Source organism: Antechinus flavipes, chromosome 4, assembly GCF_016432865.1.
Source record: "Antechinus flavipes isolate AdamAnt ecotype Samford, QLD, Australia chromosome 4, AdamAnt_v2, whole genome shotgun sequence".
Classification (NCBI taxonomy): domain Eukaryota; kingdom Metazoa; phylum Chordata; class Mammalia; order Dasyuromorphia; family Dasyuridae; genus Antechinus; species Antechinus flavipes.
In genome coordinates, this window is record NC_067401.1 from 205639373 (window position 1) to 205657130 (window position 17758).

Consider the following 17758-nt stretch of genomic DNA (forward strand, 5'->3'; position numbering starts at 1 on the left):
CACACACTTGTTTTCGACTGGAATAGTAAAGACTAGATAGAGGTAATGAAAACCATTTCTAGCCTCGTAGCGGAGTCCCAGGAAGCTTTCTCCATCTTCCTTTCTCTATGCCTGTCCCTGTCTTGACCAAGCACAACGCCTTTAAATGTTTTACTGATACTTAAGGTAAAAAAATCACTGTCACTTCCCAAAGACTTTTTTTCCAAACAAACATAACAACAAAGCACACTGGCTATATCTGAAAAGATAGGTCTCATCTAACATCTACAGTTTCTGATCAGAAACTGGGGAAGGCATGTTTCACCCATGACTCAGAATTGATGATTGGTCACTCAACAGTAATGTATGAAACTCCCAAACTAGGCAAACAGTGGAAAGGATGAACTTGAGACAGGAAAATTTTCTTTCAAGTCCTACTACTTACTCCCCACCTACCCAGGTCCCCTTAGTTTACACTTCTGTGGCATTTGAGCTTCACACCTTTAGGTGACAGTGTCTTCCCTCCATGACAGCAGAGCTGAGCAGGGAAGTTTCTCCAGGTTAGATAGCCTGAGGACTGAATTACACTGCCCACTCCAATTGATTTGCTGATATCGTTCCAGGGCTGGTAGAGGGGGTAGGACTAGGTACAACCCAAAATGATTCTAGCAGGCTGCAAATTTGCGTTGGATGCGCTTGTAACGAAGTAGCTCCTGCTCTGAGACAGATGGCTGTAGCCGAGTAGCAGCCTGAACCAAGTCTTCCATTGTAAGAAGAAACGCTGAATTAACTGGCTCCAGTCCTGGGGGTGGGGGAAGAGAGAGAGGAGAGAAGTTAATGAAGTCTTGTTCCCCCTCTTAGCTACAACTAACAGAGGGGAAAGAAAGTAGAAAGCACTAGAATTTCAGCTGCCCTTGGAGTTCTAGGCCAATATAAGGAACCCCAGATATCAAGAAATATAAAGAGAGGTTTCCTGATGGAGGCCTAAACAGGACCTGAAGGCAGTACTCAAAGTCTTGTCTGAAGAATGGAATGAGGAACTGTTGTGTTCTAGTTAAACAGGACATCCAAAAGATCATGTTATTCTGCAGCCTCTGGACACAATGGTTCCCAGAATGGCAGCTGCAGGCTCTTTAAAAACCCCACAGCAGGTAATTCAGCCATCTTTCCTTTGATTCCCATCTAATGATTCCCTCTTATTTTGTAACTTTGATATTTCCCATAGTCATTTCAGCCTCCTGAAGCTCGTAGGTGGGACTAAGTGTGGTTTGGTTTGCCTGTTGGGCCTCTTCTTGATCCCACTGAGCCTGGGGGGTAAGGGGGAGATCATTCTTACCATCTTCAATGTCCTGGACCCTTCGCTTGAGTGCTGCTGTCATTGCATCAGTACAAAGGGAGTATAAATCAGCACCAGTCAGCTGGGTTGGGCATCGGTCCAGGACGCTCACCAGGTTCACAGAGGGCTCAAGTTTGAACCTAGAATGGGAAGCTAAGTCTTTTAACACCAAAGAGAGGGCATTTTCCATTATACCAATACTAAAGGCACTAACCCTAACCATCCCACACCCTCTAGGCTATACCTTCGTGTGATAGCACTCAGTATCCGAAGCTGGGAAGCCCGATCTTCACTTGGTCCCACAAACACCAACTTGTCAAACCTTCAGAGAGAGCAGGTAGGACATTAAGCTAGTAAATTCTTGGAGATCAACCAAATAGATGCAATATTCCCCAACCCCATGGTGAGCTTTTGCAATGTTAATAGGCTGGAGGGGTTGCCCACTGAGCAGCTGATACCCAGCCCTGAGAGGAAGTGCAGAACAAAATGATCAAGGGCAATGAGGAGTTAATTGGAGTAGATCAGGTTTCTCTCAGAAAGATAGAAAGTTAACAAATAGAGACCAACCTGCCTGGCCGCAACAGTGCGGCATCTAGGAGATCAGGCCTGTTTGTAGCTCCGATAACAAATACTTCTTGGCTGCTGTGAAGTCCATCGAGCTCAGCCAGGAGCTGGGAGACCACCCTGTATGGGTTAAAGATAGAGAATGAGATGGGTGAGAGCCAGGGGCAGAGAGTAAACTAGATGAAGAATCCTTCCCCACTCTTCAGATTTGATTCCTTTTCCCTAAGTCCAGAGCTTGTTCAAGGAATTTCTTATTCTCATCCCTTGCTCCTCATCTCCAGCCCCTTTTGGCGTCTCTTGAGCCCCTTTCCTCTATCTTCTATGTGACCTACAGTCCACATTCTTTTTAGTTCCCTCTTTTAAACCCTAACCACTGGGGGCCCCAGAATTTGATGTCATACCACCCCTAATCTTTCTGAGCCTCCTGAAGTAGGTGTGCTCTGCTATCTCACCCTCAATGCTTCCCATGAAATTCCCTAGTTCAGGATTACCCACCTGTCCATCACACCACCAGAGTCCCCACTTCGTCCTCGACTTGGAGCCAAAGAATCCAACTCATCAAAAAAAATGATGCATGGGGCAGCAGCTCTTGCCCTGGAGAACACTGGGAAAGGAGGAAATGAAGATGAGAGGGATGGAAGACAACAAGCTAAAAAACTGAGAAAATGAAGGTCTGAGATGGAGGTTCAGTAGGGATGGACCTGGACCTTATTTACTAACTAAAACTGCCCCCCTCCACCCCCTGGAACCTCATTTGTTAGATAGGGTCACTAAATTTAAGGCTTCTAATTTTCAAGAAACATCCAAAGATGTAGTTCATTTGGCAGACTAACAACTGTAAGATGACAGAGGAAGTCACTTGTCCAAGTTGATAGAGCTAGGCCTTGGGTCCAGTGTTTTTTGATGATTCCTGAAGAGGGACAGAATAGTGTGGGAAGCTAACTCTCACTCACCTTCTCTAATGTTCTCTTCACTTTGGCCTACATACATGTTGATGAGCTCAGGACCTTTCACACTGAGAAGAAGGATGAACGTGAGTAGTTGACCATGGCCCATGCAAGTCCCAGCCTAGAGTCCTCCCTTCTCCTCCTCCCACCAGGTCCACCATCCCTTGTCCCCACCTCAGGAAGGTAAGGCTACATTCAGTAGCTACTGCCTTTGCAAGGAGGGTCTTTCCAGTGCCTGGAGGTCCATATAGCAAAAGGCCCGAACGCCTCAGCCCCAGGTCCAGCAGCTCAGGGTGATCCAGAGGGAGCTGAATCGTTTCCAGGATCTCTCTCTTCACATCCTGTAACCCACCCACATCATGCCAGGACACTGCTGGGATCTAGAGGACAGATGGTAGAAGGCTGGAATAATTTTGACTGTATATGAAGGACAGGTCTGTCTTTCATACCTGATTTCTTCTTAAAATAAAGTCTGGAGCCCCTACCTTGGGGGCCCCAATGGCCTGTGAGTGCGCCATCTGTAGTTGTTCTAGCGCTACCCCAAAGTCCTCTGCCAGTATGGGAAAGCCAGCAGTACACAGTTCCCCCTCATCTTCCTCACTTAAGCTGCCAGCAGCCATGACACTGAACAAGGAAATAACAAAGGACAGAAAAGGTGTGACTTAGGAGCACTAAGCCTCTGGGTCTCTCTCTCTTTGGTATCTCAGGCCCTTCCCCCTTCCTACTCTTCCCAGTTTCTTGTCCCCTCCTTCCATACTCCATTTGCCCCTTACCCGGATTGGATCCTGGCGCAGGCTGCTCGGCTGCTATAGGCCAACAGGGCACAGAGATCACCCAGCACAAAACCCTGGGGATGGTAGGAGTGAGGACAAAAATGAGAGCTCAAGGGAGTCAGGTGAAATAGCTTGCTTCCACCACCCCACATACTTCCCCTTTTGGATGATTTGTGAAGGAGTCAAGTTAAGTAAATTTTCCTTTCCTTGGTTCCAGTCACCAGAACTAAGAGCCATGGAGAGTAGCAATTATAAACCATCCTAACTAGATCTGCCTCAACATAGAACAGGATATCCCAGAATGTCCCCCTCATTGAGAAGCTACTTGATCACTTGTTGAGGGTATTGTCTTGGCTTCTATGAGAAGGCCCAGCTGAGTTCTGAGCACCTTTACAATTTTGAGATTCTTGCCCTGCTAAGGAAGCTGCGGGGCCCTGTGACCCCCTACTCCTCTGTCCCCAGCACTCACGGCACTCCTTCTTGCTAGCTGGGCTAGATTCACTTCCTGGCCCAGAGGGAGGCGGGAAGTTAGCGCCTGCAGGATGTTGAGCCGATGCTCCTCTGACAGTATGGGAACCTCCAGCTCGTGAGGAAATGCTATCTGCACATCAGGAGGAACATTCTGAGGGCAGCTTGTTGTAGCCACGACCAGCAGAGGCAGCGAACTGTCGAATGAGAGCAGCAGGTGCTAAGAGGGTCTGAGCTCAAGACAGAACTGAGAACTCCCAACACACTGCTGCTAGTAGAGGAGGTGGAATCAGTGAACATGAAGACCCCAAGATTGGATTGTGCTGGGAACATTAGGAGAGTATCCTGGTTCTAGCTCATACCAAACAAGGTGAGGATTCTCCAAGATGTTAAGTGTCTTCCCCTTCCCTAGATATTACCATAATAATCAGCACATGACTATACCCATTACATGATGGACACCAAGTACTTAGTACTGACTAACAGGACTAGCCAAACTGTGGTGAGGTAGATAAGTGTAGTGATGGGAAAAGAATGGGGGTGAAGATGATCTTTAATCTTTCAGTCTAGTCCCCGGAGCTTAGTCTCAGGCTCTTACAGCGGGTCTGAAGGAATACCTGATGAGGGGATCCTTATTCAGAAGAAGATGTCGAAGCACAGCTACCACCTGGGAATCCTCACCCAGGCCATCCCGTTCCCAGCCCAGGAGTTCCACACCTTTCAACAGCAGGATAGATGGGCGGCAAAGCTGAGCCCGGGAGAAAGCAGCTCGAAGCTTATTCTCCACTGCTGCACTGGTATCTGCACACAGCTTTGAGCAGTCTGCCTATGAAAAATCATAGGGTTGTTAGTAAGAGATGCCCCACAATAAGAAAGAGACTGCCTTAGGAATTGTGTCAGGCATTTGTGGCATTTTTTTTCCAATGCAAGCAAGAGAAAAACTAGTACTCATCATGCTCTATCCCAACTCACTAAAATGGCAATGTTACAGAGGCTAGTCACCAAGTCCTTTAAGCCCTCTTTCACTCAGACCATTCACCCAGTGGCAAAACTCCATGGGAATTTGCCTGACTGTGAAGGAAAGATTCCACCATAGCAGTGGGACAGGCAACTGGGGCTATCCTTTGCACTGTCTTTACCTAAAAGGCTGTGAGCATTCTCACCTTGAATAAGTGGAGCCCAAGGCGGCCACAGGCAGCAGTGATGGCTGTAGTCTTTCCACTGCCTGGAGGCCCCCGCAGGAGGACACTGCTGGTCCCCGTCAACAAAGACCCTCTGCAACCAAAAAAAGCTAAATTTGGTTTCCTGCCTGTCCCATGCATTCTCAAACTTTTCCTTTTGAACACATATTAAGTTTCCCTCACAAGAATAACAGGAATAGTATGTGCCTCATTTGCCCTTCTCAGAGGAAGCCAAGTGGCTTATCTTTTTGCATTTGTGCTGAATCAAGTTCAAGAAGGCTTGCTGAACTCTTTCCCACTTTGGTTATCTGAGACATTCTGACCAATATATATAACATCTTTGTTACTGTTGTTGCTCAATCTTTTTTCAGTTGTGTCATGCTTCCTTGTGACCCTCTTTGGGGTTTTCTTGATAAAGATACTGGAGTAGTTTGCCATTTCCTTCTTCAGCTCATTTTACAAATAAGGAAACTGAGGCAAACAAGATTAAATGACTTGCCCAGAGCTAGTAGGTGTGAAAGATTTGAATTCAGGAAAATGAGTTTTCCTGACTCCAGACCCACTACCCAATTCCCTGTATTGTCACCTAGCTGCCCAACCATCTTCCTGATCCCTTCCATAAGTCTAAGTCAAAACCCTCCTTCACCATCCTTCACTAAGGTCCGAGAGCCTCTCTTACCCAGGGTGGAGTCGTGGCTTCAGAACTTCACAAAGTTGTGTCACTAAAGTCTCCAGCCCTGGAGGGGATAGGCTGCTCCAGATACTTTGTCCCTCTGAAGGGAGCCATGGGACAAAACTCAGAGTAGAACCCACCTGTATAGTAATAAAAGAGGGGCTCTTCAGGTATAATATACAGCATACTCTGCTTTATCCTCCTCACTTTACCCTTCCTCCCCAAAAGCCTCACCATGTACAAGGAAGTGTGGGTTGTATCAGCCAAATATGCTGTGGTTGGTTCCTCTGGAGCATCCCCAACAGTCGTCTTCACTTTGAAGAACAGAAAAGGCCACCTATGGAATAAATGCAGAGCAAACGCCAAGTTACACATGATCACTGTATCATGGAAAAGAAAAAACAAATGACACTAGCCCCATTTTTCAGACAGAAAAAACTAAATCTAGATTGATTGTGACTAGCCAGCAGACAAGAACCCGTATTATTTCCTGACCTTTAACTCAGAGTTCCAATTAGTTTGACCACACAGCATAGAGATAACCCCATACTTCTCAGGCTATAATATCTAATTCTTGTTAGTGACAGGAGGCAAAAATGGTCCCAGAAAAACATGAGGGAAGGGAGGAGAGAGATTAGTATTTCATGTTTAGAGGAGGTCCTGCTTTCTATGACTTCTATAACACTTTCTATTCAATGGTAATTATAATAAAAGACTGGAACATAAGATTAACTCTATATCTTTTTTATAGCTATTACTCCTAAACTGAATATTTGATACAGCATTTTAAATTTGGAATGTCTGTCCTAAAACATGTTGAGTCTTGCTTGACATTTAATAGGAAAGAACAAAAATATGCCTGTATAATTCATGAGGATTACAGGGGTTATAAAACCATTTTAGATAGAAGATATCACTGATGATTAGGTGAAAAAACAAAACCGGATATTGCTAGAATACAAGTGAGTTGTGTTATAGAGCCCAGCATTTGATCCTCTTAAGTGAGGTAGATACTATGATTATTCCCATCTTACAGAGGAAGAGCCTGAGGATGGCAGAGGCTAAGTGACTATCATACAGTTAGTTAAGTATCTGAGGCAGGTTTTACAACTCAAGTCTTTGGGACTCCAAATCCAATACTTTATCTATATCACCACATAGCTGCCTCGCACAGACCATACCCTAGTTCACCTTGCAATTGGATGTCAGAAGTTTCTATGTTGTTTTCCTGCCTCAAGTGTCTCCCCACTCCAATACATTTTTCACACAGCAGCCAAAGTTTATGACACTTTTGTCAAGTGTATAATATTCCCTTGTTCAGTAAGTTCCAGAAGCACTCTGGCACATCTAGTATCAAATACAAATTTCTCTGATTGGCATTTAAAGTCCTTCACAAACTGATCCCAACATACCTTTCCAGCCCTACTGCATGTTATCTCCCTTCTTGAACTCTAGGATCCAGCCACACTGGCCTGCTTGCTATTCTTCACACGAAATACTCCATTTCCCATTTCTCCACTTTCATATTGGCTACCCAATAGTTTGGAATGAATTCCCTTCTTTTCACTAATAAATGATATTTCACTGCACACACCCCCTCACCTCCATCCTTTTAAAAGGTTTAACTCAGCTGCTACCTCCTAAAAGATCTTTTCTGATCTACATACTTGTTGGTGCTTTCCCCCCTCAAATTACCTTGTTTTACTTATCTGTATATATTTCCTAACCGTCTCCTAGATGATCTTCTAGCTTCAAACCTCTGTCTACACCAAACCATCACTCATGGAGCTACCAAAATGATATTCTTCAAGCACAGATCTGACCAAGGCATTGTTACCTCTAGGAACAAATATAATCTATTCTGATACTTAACAGGCTTTTGATCTACCTCAACTTCAACCTACCTTTTCAGGCTTATCATACATTACTTCCATGGTTCAACCAAAATGACATTCCTGATGTGCTCCACTTCCTTGTCTCTGTGTCTGTTGTCTATCCTTCATAGCTCTTCAATTCTTAGAATTCCTAGTTTTCCTCAAAATTTAGATCAAGAGCCATCTCTTATATGGAGGTATCTTCTGATCCCCTAGCTGCTACTGCCTTTTTCTTGAATGATCCTGCTTTTATTTTTAATAGACTTCTATGCAAACATATTGTGCCCCACATACTTTGCACCAGCCAATAGAATGTAAGCTTTTTGGGGCAAAGTTTGTTTTACTTCTGTTTCTGTAGATCCAGCACCAAGAACATAGCATGCATAGACAACATATCCTCAAGTAGGATGTAAGCAACTTGAGAGAAAGATCCACTTTAATTTGTGACTGTGCATCCTATTGTCTAAACAGGATCTTACACATAGTAAGTGCAAAACAAGTACTTGCTGGATAAATGGCCATTAGGTGAGAAGGATTTATTTTCACATTCCTATTTTTTTATTCCCAAAGGCTGGTCTTTTGAAGGACAATGGCTGTAGTATGATTAGAAAAACCACTGAGAATAAGTGTCTACAGTGGAGAAGAGAGTGCAAAAGGGGCTGACCAAGAAGCCAGTTCTGTACTGGGCCTCCCAATCCTGTAAGATCTCTCTCCTTGGGTCATTCTCCCAAGATCAGTGTGGAAGGCATTATCAGAGCACCTGACACGGCTGGACTGTCAGGTAATACTGAGTGTAAACACACTAATAAACAATCCCAGTAGAGAATAAAGACCAGGATCTGCGACCATGGATGAGCCATGTATATGCTGAAGCTACTACTAGGATCTCCCTGGAACAAGACAAAGGCCTGAATGTCAAAGCCCTAGACTCAGTCCTGACATACTGAGTGACTTTGGACAAATACACCTCTCTAGGAAGAGTGAGAACAGTTTTATCTCCAATATGGCTGATCTAAGGCCCAAGAATTCCCTCAGACCTGGTTGTTCCACATAGCTCCAAATCTTCCTGATTTTAAAAAAGCATTTTAACTCTGTCATAAACATGCTATTCAATAAACATTTAGTGAATGCTTATAGGGACAAAGAAAGGCATGGAATTAAGGTCTGTACAAGTTAGAGGTTGGGGAAGAATCTGCCAATTCTCTTTCTAATCAAGAGCTCAAATCACACTCAAAACCAAGTATTGTCCTTGCCTGACTTTATACATGGGAACATTGAGATCTAGGGGCAGTACAAATTCACCCAGTCAGGATCACACAAAGTCAGTAGGGGAGAAAGGTCAGTTATGCCAATCCTTAACTTTCTGTTGTAAAGGGTAGATAACTGGAGAAAAGACATTTCCTCAGTAGAAAGGGCCATTTCTTTTTGGAGGATAGACCCAAGGAATAACATCTATACTCTGCTACCAAAAAGATTCCAAGTATTGGGTTATTTCATGTCACATATATATGTACGGAAGGGACAACAACTTAGGAAGACACATTAGGCCAACAATGGGAAAACTACAGAGTTTAGAATAGAAATCTCAGTCCCAGGTCTAGACTTTCAAGTAATTCATGACCGACACTCAAACCATCTGAACTTGAGAGCAAAAGTACAATAAATTTAGTAAGGACTTCTTAAGGTTTAGAATGGGCTGCATACCTGAATAGTTTCTCTGGGCTTCTTTCCAAAACGTCTGCTTGCCCAACTGTTGGCACACACAGAATATCCCCTTCCTGGACTATCCTGTAACACAAAAGCAGCTCCAGTGAGATCATAACCAGAGGTTGCTGACATGGCAAACTATCTTTTGGGGGCAAACTATATACTCAGAGATCAATCTAATATGGGGGAAAAAAATCTAGTGGGGAGAGATGAAACTCTGGGAAAGTGGAAAAAAGAAAAAAGAAAATAGTATCCAGAACTAAGGGAATCCAGTGTTTCTCATGATGTGCCCATTTTCCTGCATGACATATGAGCTCACTCTTCCATTACCTCCCCAGAATCTCACTGGGATCTCCACTCCAGTATTTCAAATCAAATACAATTTCAAATCAAATGGACATGTCTAGATCTGGAGTTCAGGAAACTAGAGGGACAGGACTATATAGAAAGCCAGGCTCTTGTTTCTAAAAAAAAAAAATAAACATTTTTTTTCTTTGGGCTAAGGAGCTGACCTGGGGATCTCAAAGTGCTGATAAAGAGCCTGGTCATAGTTGCCACTGGTGTTGTAGTGGGGGGAGGACACAATTTCAATGTGTAGCTCTCTGGCAAATGGAGGCCCAGACAGCACTGAGCAGCTTCCTCTGTCCTCAGGACTTCTGAATCCTTCTGAGTATCTCTATTAGAGAAACAATCAACATTTTACTGCTTTCCCTTAACATAGTGACTAGACTACAACCTCTTTGTGGGAGAGGCTATTATTTAAACATCAGTTTAACCTATGGCTAAATAACATCACTGAACCTGTTTCTTTACCTGTAAAATAGAATATCTACAGTACCTATCCCACAAATGTGAGAGGCAAAGATGAAATAATTTCTGCAAAACACTACATACCTTAAAGTGCTATAGATAGATGAGTAATTAATGTAATTACTCACTTCTATCCACTAGTCCACATTTTAACACAAAAGAAAGATGATGGGATATGAGGCCAGGAAAAGCAGAATCAACAACCTTCAAGATAAATCATCCCTAGATTGCTGCCTCCAGAAAAAGATATTCTTCTTAAAGTACCTCTCTCTACTTTGAATATTGCATTACTTTTATTCTTCACTTTAGTTTTTTAAATGTCCCTAGTTAATACCAAGGCTCTGAAAAACCCCTCTGATGTCCTCAAATAGTTCAGAGATAGTAGAAATATCAGGTATCAATAGATACTTGGAGTGTATTTAGTTTCCATTTCAACACTAGGTAGCTCATGTGATTGGCCAGATAAGGAACTCAAGTTTTAGTTTATTCAGGATAAAAGCAAAAAGACAAGCTCTTAGTGAGATAACTAAGGCTCAGCAGAATGATTAGCATGAGAACTGCAAGTACAGTACACTCTTCTCCCTTCAGTTTCTACTTCTGCCAACCTAAAAGATGGAATAATCCCCAAGGCGGTCTGATTTAGGGGTTGAAGTAACCTTAGAGATCAAAGTCCAATTCCATCATTTAACACAGAAGGAAACTGAGAAACAAAGAAGAGGAAGTATTAAGAAACAAAAATGGGACTCAAAGAATAGAAAACTGAGCTCTAGATCTAAAAAAAGCATGAAGCCTTAGGTATTTAGGAAATGTTAAGGCATTATTTCCACAACAAAGACACCATACCACACAAACTAAATCTGGGACTCTTTTTCTTCTGGGCCAAAACATTTCTCCAATTTGACCTAGAGTACTAATTATTTTTGTACCATACAAAGGAATATTTAATAGTATTTCATCTTTTAAAATAAATCTATTTTGAGACATCCTTCTTAATAAATGCAATAAACTATATAACTTCTGAAGGCAGCAATCTTTCACAGCTTCTCAGACAATATTAAACACATTGCAAGGGTGGATTCTAGATATTATTCATACATGACAATTCTAAAGTGGATTTCCAACTTCCATCCCGAAGAACTCTCAAATTCTGGATGTGTATGTACATATTATATATTGATTTGCAAATTCTTCACATCCTAACCCCTTATTAAAATAATCTCACTCTACAGAAATTGAAACCAAAGCCAAGATGCAAGTTTAAGGAGATCCAGGTGTCTTGTTGAGCTAAGGGAAAAGGTCCCTTTTGGTACTTACCTGAAGGCTGAGTTCCCCGATTTCGAGGGGCTCACAGGACAGATTGAAAGCCAGATTAGCAGGCACCAGGGCCACTCCGTCTGCAAGAGGTTCTCCCAGCTCTGAAGACCCGGGTCCTAGCTTCTCGGAGAGATTCCAGCGAGGATCCTGGACTTGCATCTTGGCCAGGTGAGGCCGAGGGGCTGGTGTCCCCTCTCGGACCGGGGTCACCCATACCCACTCTCCCTGGAAGAGGCCGAGACTCCGAAGGCAGCTCCTGCTAACCCCCAAGGCCTCCCCTGCCCCGCCCAGGATGCCCCGCAGTCGTCGGGGCACACTCGGGGCTGCGAAGGAGGAGACCACTGGCGGAGCCGGCAGCGGGGGACGACTATCGCCCCCTTTAGCGCCACGTCCCCGGAGCTCGGTCACCGCCAACCGCGTGCCGGGGCCCAGCAGCCCTTGCAGCGCCGGCCGCGTCTCCAGCACCCGGGGACCGAGCGCAGGTAATGCCTCTCCGCGCCGCACGAGCACCGGCCCGGCTCGAGGGCCCGTCCCAGAACCCGTGCCCGGCGCGGCGCCCAGCAAGGCCCAGCCCAGCGCCGGGGGCCGTCGCACTGGTCGGGCCCGTACTCGCGCGCCAGAGCCCAGCGCCAGGAGCCGCAGCAGGGTCCGGCTCACCAGCAGCTCTGGGGGCCCGGGCTCGGGCTCGGGCTCGGGCTCTAGCCCCGGCCCCTCACCTGGGCCCTCCAGCGCAGCCACTAGTAGCGCCGGCCCTGTCGGCCCCGCCCCCGCCGGCCTCAGCGCCAACACCAGGCCTGCTGGCCCTGCCGCTGGCCACGGCCCCCCGGGCGGCAGCAACACCGCTAGCGGGGGAGCCTCGGCCGGGAAGGGCTCCAGGGCCCTCAGCACGGCCAGCGCCATGATAGCGACTGGAACGTTGTAACGGGGACGGCCGCTTTGCCTTCCGGACCAGGGGAAAGGAACGCGAAGCTGGAGCTCCCGCAGCGGGCCGGCAACAGCGCCACTTCCGGCTCCTGAAGAAGGGCGGAGTGGGAGTACAGGAAATAGAAACTGGGAGGAGGAGGAGAAGGGAAGGTAGTTGGAACTTCTGCGCAGACTCCAAAAGTCAGAGGCGGTCGACAGGAGCTTGACAGCCGTAGCCATGGTAACTGGGGCTGCTTGTGCTTCTGCATCTACGCCTGTTCTATTCTGACTGTGGTCTTAGCGGGCAACTGTCCACTCTAAGTGGCGGTATGAGAACCTATTTGCGGTGCTTATTGAGACAGTATTGGGTTCCTTCCTCCCAAATAGTTGCTTTCCTTTTTACCACATTCTACCAATCATAATTTTACTTTGCTGACTTTGCCCTAATATGTCTTTATAACGGTTTGCTGAATGATTGTTAATACGTTGTCATGAAGCTTAAGTTCTCTCCATTGCTCTAGGAAGGATGATTGAAGCATAGATTAAGCAATTAGTAGGCGCTAAATTCTGTGCTAAGCCCTGGAAATACAAAAAGAAAATCAAGACACTCTCAGGTCTCAAAGAACTCTGTTCTAATGAGGGAGACAATGCATATGGAAAATTTCGATTTACAGTCAGGTGGAAAGGGCACATGGTCTTAGGGTGCAGGGTCAAAGCAAATGATAATACCTCTTCTTTTATTTATTTATTTATTTATAATAACTTTATATTGACAGAATCCATGCCAGGGTAATTTTTTTACATTATCCCTTGCACTCGTTTCTGTTCCTATTTTTCCCCTCCCTCCCTCCATCCCCTCCCCTAGATGGCCAGCAGTCCTATATATGTTAAATATGTTGCAGTATATCCTAGATACAATATATGTTTGCAGAACCGAACAGTTCTCTTGTTGCACAGGGAGAATTGGATTCAGAAGGTAAAAATAACCCGGGAAGAAAAACAAAAATGCAAATAGTTTACATTCATTCCCCAGTGTTCTTTCTTTGGGTGTAGCTGCTTCTGTCCATCATTTATCAATCGAAAAGGAGTTAGGTCTCTTTGTCAAAGAAATCCACTTCCATCAGAATACATCCTCATACAGTGTCGTTGTTGAAATGTAACTTCTTCTTGAATGTTATTTCCACAGACAAAATTCTATCAATGTTTGATGGAGAACCATTTGACATTACCAAGGACTTTGGATAACTAGATCTTTCTTTCTTGGGTCTTCAGTAGACGTGACTCTGACACTTGCAGGAGCAGTGGCTAGACTCCATCTTCACAAGGGCTGCTTCTGAGGATGATAGATGGAGGAATTGGGATGGAAACGCTCTTCCCAAGGCTCTTGGGTCCAGGCTCTTAGTCAATCCTAACAGGATCTAAGGGAAGGTGGTGATGGTGGTGCTTTGATTTGTCTTACACATCCTACCTCCTATCTCTTCCTTACTTTGGATGAGGGAAGCTGGTTAGTAGCTTGTGTGTGGCAATTGGCGGGGATGGCTAGCCTGTTCCTCACAGGGGTTGCTTTTCCAGATGAAGGCTTTCAGGGTTGGGCTGGAGGCAGGACCTACAGTAGTCTGGGAGGTCCTATGAAATTGTTAGTGGAAGTTAGCGATTTTTACTAGTGGTTGTAAGGAAGGAGGACCCACTTCATCAATGATTTCTCCCCCAGTGATGATTGTGGGGACTAGACTGGAAACAAGTCTTATATGTTATTTTTTTTTGGCGGGGAGGTACTGCTTTTCCCAAAGCTCTTGGGCTCTCCTTCAAGGTCTGAAAGGAAATGTAAGTTTGTTGCAGTCATGACATTTGTTATCTACACAGTCCCAAAAATATACTTAAAATACTCCAGAAGTGGATTTTGTTTTATGGCATTTATAGTATGTGAATGGTCAAATCAATCAATCATCAAGCATGGATTAAATATCCAGTGTGTCAATAACTGTTCTAGTTATTAGGCCCTGAGAATACAAAGGCAAAAATTAAATATTATAGTGCTTGTTCTTAAAAAGTAACAATCCTAATCTTAATTCATTCTTTCTCTGTACAGTTCCTATCCATGCTCTCCCATAAATTTGCCCTGGGAATCCACCCAGCCTTCTTAGATTTCTGCTAACGTCAGGAGAATACCAGTGGAGCATTTGAGCTGTCCATTGAGCTATCCACCTGTCGTTCCCCTTTCTTGTCATGGCACTCAGCCCATTTGTTTCTTTGCTCCTACATTTCCCTGATGACATCTTTTACTCAATTTTTTTTCCAAGTTCTCTTTTGTTAAATGTTGTACATGGCTCACACCCACTGTGCACCTCTCTGTTCCCTTTTGTGTGAAACTCATTTTAAATTCTTTGGATGACTCACATCTGTACAAAAGCACCAGTAGAATATTGGTATTATTAAGATGGAACTTTGTTTCTGGGGGAAGTTTGAGGTTATTAAAGGATCTCTCATTTACACCATATCTCTTATATGTATATAGCTGTTATCTTGTTCTCTCCCTTTTTTAGAATATGAGTACCTTGAAGAAAGGGACTAGATTTTAGTCTTTGTATTTAGAGCACTTAGTGGAATGCCTGGCACACATGAGCAATTAATAAATGTTTATTGACTAACACTTTTTTTTGAGATATGCCACATGTCCATATAACTGAACTGCATTGTAAATATTAGTGTTGGGATAGCCAGAGCTATTTTTAAACTTTGACACATCCAGGAGATGATTTGGGCACCATTCCCTTTGTAAGTACAGATTACTACTTCTCTATGACTTCTCATCTTGTATAATTATTGCTATGTTTTTCTGTAAGTAATAACAATAGTTCGCATTTATAGAAATACCTTAAGGTTTATAAAATACTTTCCCCACAACCACCCTATAAGGTAAAAGAACACAATTATTATTATGCTCATTTCTCAGATGAATAAATTAGCGCAAATACAAAATATACATACTCTTCCAATTCTACATGTATGAATGTAGAAAGATCAACATTGATCTTCTGGCTGTTCCATAAAAAGATACTCCATGTCTCAGTCTCTGGCTGTCCCCCATGCCTCTCTTTTACTCTCTAAGGACTGACGTCCCTGATTTCCTTTAAGCCCCACTAAAATCCTACCTTTTTACAGGAAGTCTTCTCTCACCTGTCCTCATTCCAATGTGTTCTCTTTCTTAATTATTTCCTATTTATCTTGTATATAACTTACTTGTACATAATTGTTTGAATGTTGTCTCCTCCATCATCTTGAAAGCTTCATGAAGGCAGAAATTGTCTTTTGCCTCTTTTTGTATCTTCAGTAACTGGAACATAGTTGACTTAATAAATGTTTGTTGAATTGAGTTGAATTTGATTTGATATATTGGGAGGAGGAGGAGTGAAGAGAACAAGCATGTATTAAAAAGTGCTTTGTAAATATTATCTCATTTGAGAATCACAATTCTTCCATGTAATTGCTGTTGTTTTTGTTGTTGTGGTTTAGGGTGTTAGAACCCAGGAAACATGAACCCAACCTTTCCTGAATGGGCTTCCAGGGCTTCCCTGACATAGCATATTGCCTCTTGTTGACCTTCCAAAGATCCACTCCAAGTACTAGATGCATCCCCTGTTTCTTTTACTATTTCATCAGTCCCAGTGCATCAATTAGTGTGCATTTGCTTTCCTTCCCTTTCTCTACAGGAGCAGCCTACCTCTTTTTCTTATTATATTTATCCTTGTTGATGTCTGGGTACCACTTATGGAAGGCAAATTATTACTAGTAACAAGTTGCAATACAGTCTATTATTGAGGCAATTGGATAGCTCGGTGGATAAAACTCAGGTCTGGAATGGGAAAGATCTGAATTCAAATTCAGCTTTACGCAATTATTAGCTGTGATCCTGGAAAAGTAATCTCTGTTTTAACCTTGGAGCAACTAGAAAGCTCAGTGGATAAAGTGCTGGGTTTGGAGTGAGAAAAGATTGGATTCAAATCCAGGTTCAGACATTCACTAACTGTGTGACCTATTAAATGACACAAGTCACTTTACCTTTCTTGGTCTAAATCCACTGGAGAAAGAAATGATAAACAACAACAAAACAACAGGCTGCAAGCTGCTCACACTGATTATAGCATCAAGGGATGCTATATATAGGGATGAGAGGGGAAGGATTTTATGGCAGGATTTAGGGTAACTAGAATATAATAGGAGTATATGTACATTTTATAAGTACCTGTTCTGTAGAGCAACCATTAGCCAAATAGATAGAATTGCTATCTATAGATGGATGTCTTGTTATCTCTCAATTGCGTATGTTTCACTAAACCCAGATAATTCCCCACCCCCCATTTCTATCCCCAAACCCCCATCCACATTCTCCCACAAGGTAGCCTGTACATATGCTTGGACATAGGGAAGAGATAGTGGAAGAAAGCTGACTTAAGAAGAACAATGGCACATTAAGTCCCCCTTACTCCACAATTCCTATCCCTCTATCTTAGCAGCAGCTTCTCTGTCACATTCCCCTTGGGGAATCAGAGAAGGCAGAAGCATGAAGGAGGGGGCAGATGCTTCAAGAACAGATACTGAGCTGTCATCCTATTTCTCACTTGTGCCTCTAGAGAGACTCCTTCCTTGCCTCCACCCCCAACACGACAGAACATTGAAATTCTCAGGGAACACTAGGCTCCCAGGTATTAACAATGCGTCTCCACTCAAATTGTATACATTGGATAGAAAGCCTCTTGTTCAGAGTGGGCATTCAAAAAGTAACTGATTAACTGAGAGGATCTATGATTCATCAGAGATAAGTTAGTTTCTTTACCTTTTCCCCTCTTTGATAAGAACTGTAGACTCACTGATCTAGGAACTTAAAGGTCATTTAATCTAATGTCTTCATTTTTCAGACAGGGAAATCGAGGCCTTAGAAAGCTGACATAAGGTCACAAGGTAGTATTGTGACTTTTGTGACCCCATTTGGGGTTTTCTTGGCAAAGGTACTGAAATAGTTTGCCATTTCCTTCTCCAGTTCATTTTAGAGATGAAGAGACAGAAGCACAGTTAAGTGTTAAAGATTAATAGTTAAGGTTAAGTGACTTGCCCAGGGTCTCACAGCTAGTAAGTGTCTGAGGCCAGATTTGAATTCAGGAAAATGAGTCTTCCTGATTCTATCCACTTGACCATCTAGCTCCCCTTCATACTGTATGTATGGGCAGCCTG

The 17758-nt window shown here is 43.7% G+C and overlaps 1 protein-coding gene across 1 annotated transcript; it reads right to left on the bottom strand.

Moving 5' to 3' along the window:
* Positions 1–180: 180 nt before the first annotated feature.
* Positions 181–12636, bottom strand: PEX6 (peroxisomal biogenesis factor 6). Its single transcript, XM_051996980.1, has 17 exons — positions 11627–12636; positions 10015–10178; positions 9500–9583; positions 6156–6258; positions 5928–6061; positions 5231–5342; positions 4685–4893; positions 4069–4264; positions 3600–3673; positions 3312–3450; positions 3001–3206; positions 2833–2894; positions 2375–2483; positions 1883–1999; positions 1560–1637; positions 1316–1455; positions 181–781 (listed from the first exon to the last, which is right to left on the bottom strand). Exons 1-17 carry the CDS (start codon positions 12524–12526, stop codon positions 645–647), a joined length of 2964 nt encoding a protein of 987 aa, XP_051852940.1. The 5' UTR covers positions 12527–12636; the 3' UTR covers positions 181–644.
* Between the last annotated feature and the right edge of the window lie 5122 nt (positions 12637–17758).

Bases quoted from the DNA above. Each gene is read 5' to 3' on its own strand.
- PEX6 (XM_051996980.1), bottom strand. From the start codon at position 12,526: ATGGCGCTGGCCGTGCTGAGGGCCCTGGAGCCCTTCCCGGCCGAGGCT. The intron at 4,265-4,684 runs GTATTCCTTCAG...CTCATTCGACAG, and splicing joins AATAAGGATCCCCTCATCAG to TTCGCTGCCTCTGCTGGTCG. The intron at 2,000-2,374 runs GTGGGTAATCCT...TAACCCATACAG, and splicing joins TCTGGTGGTGTGATGGACAG to GGTGGTCTCCCAGCTCCTGG.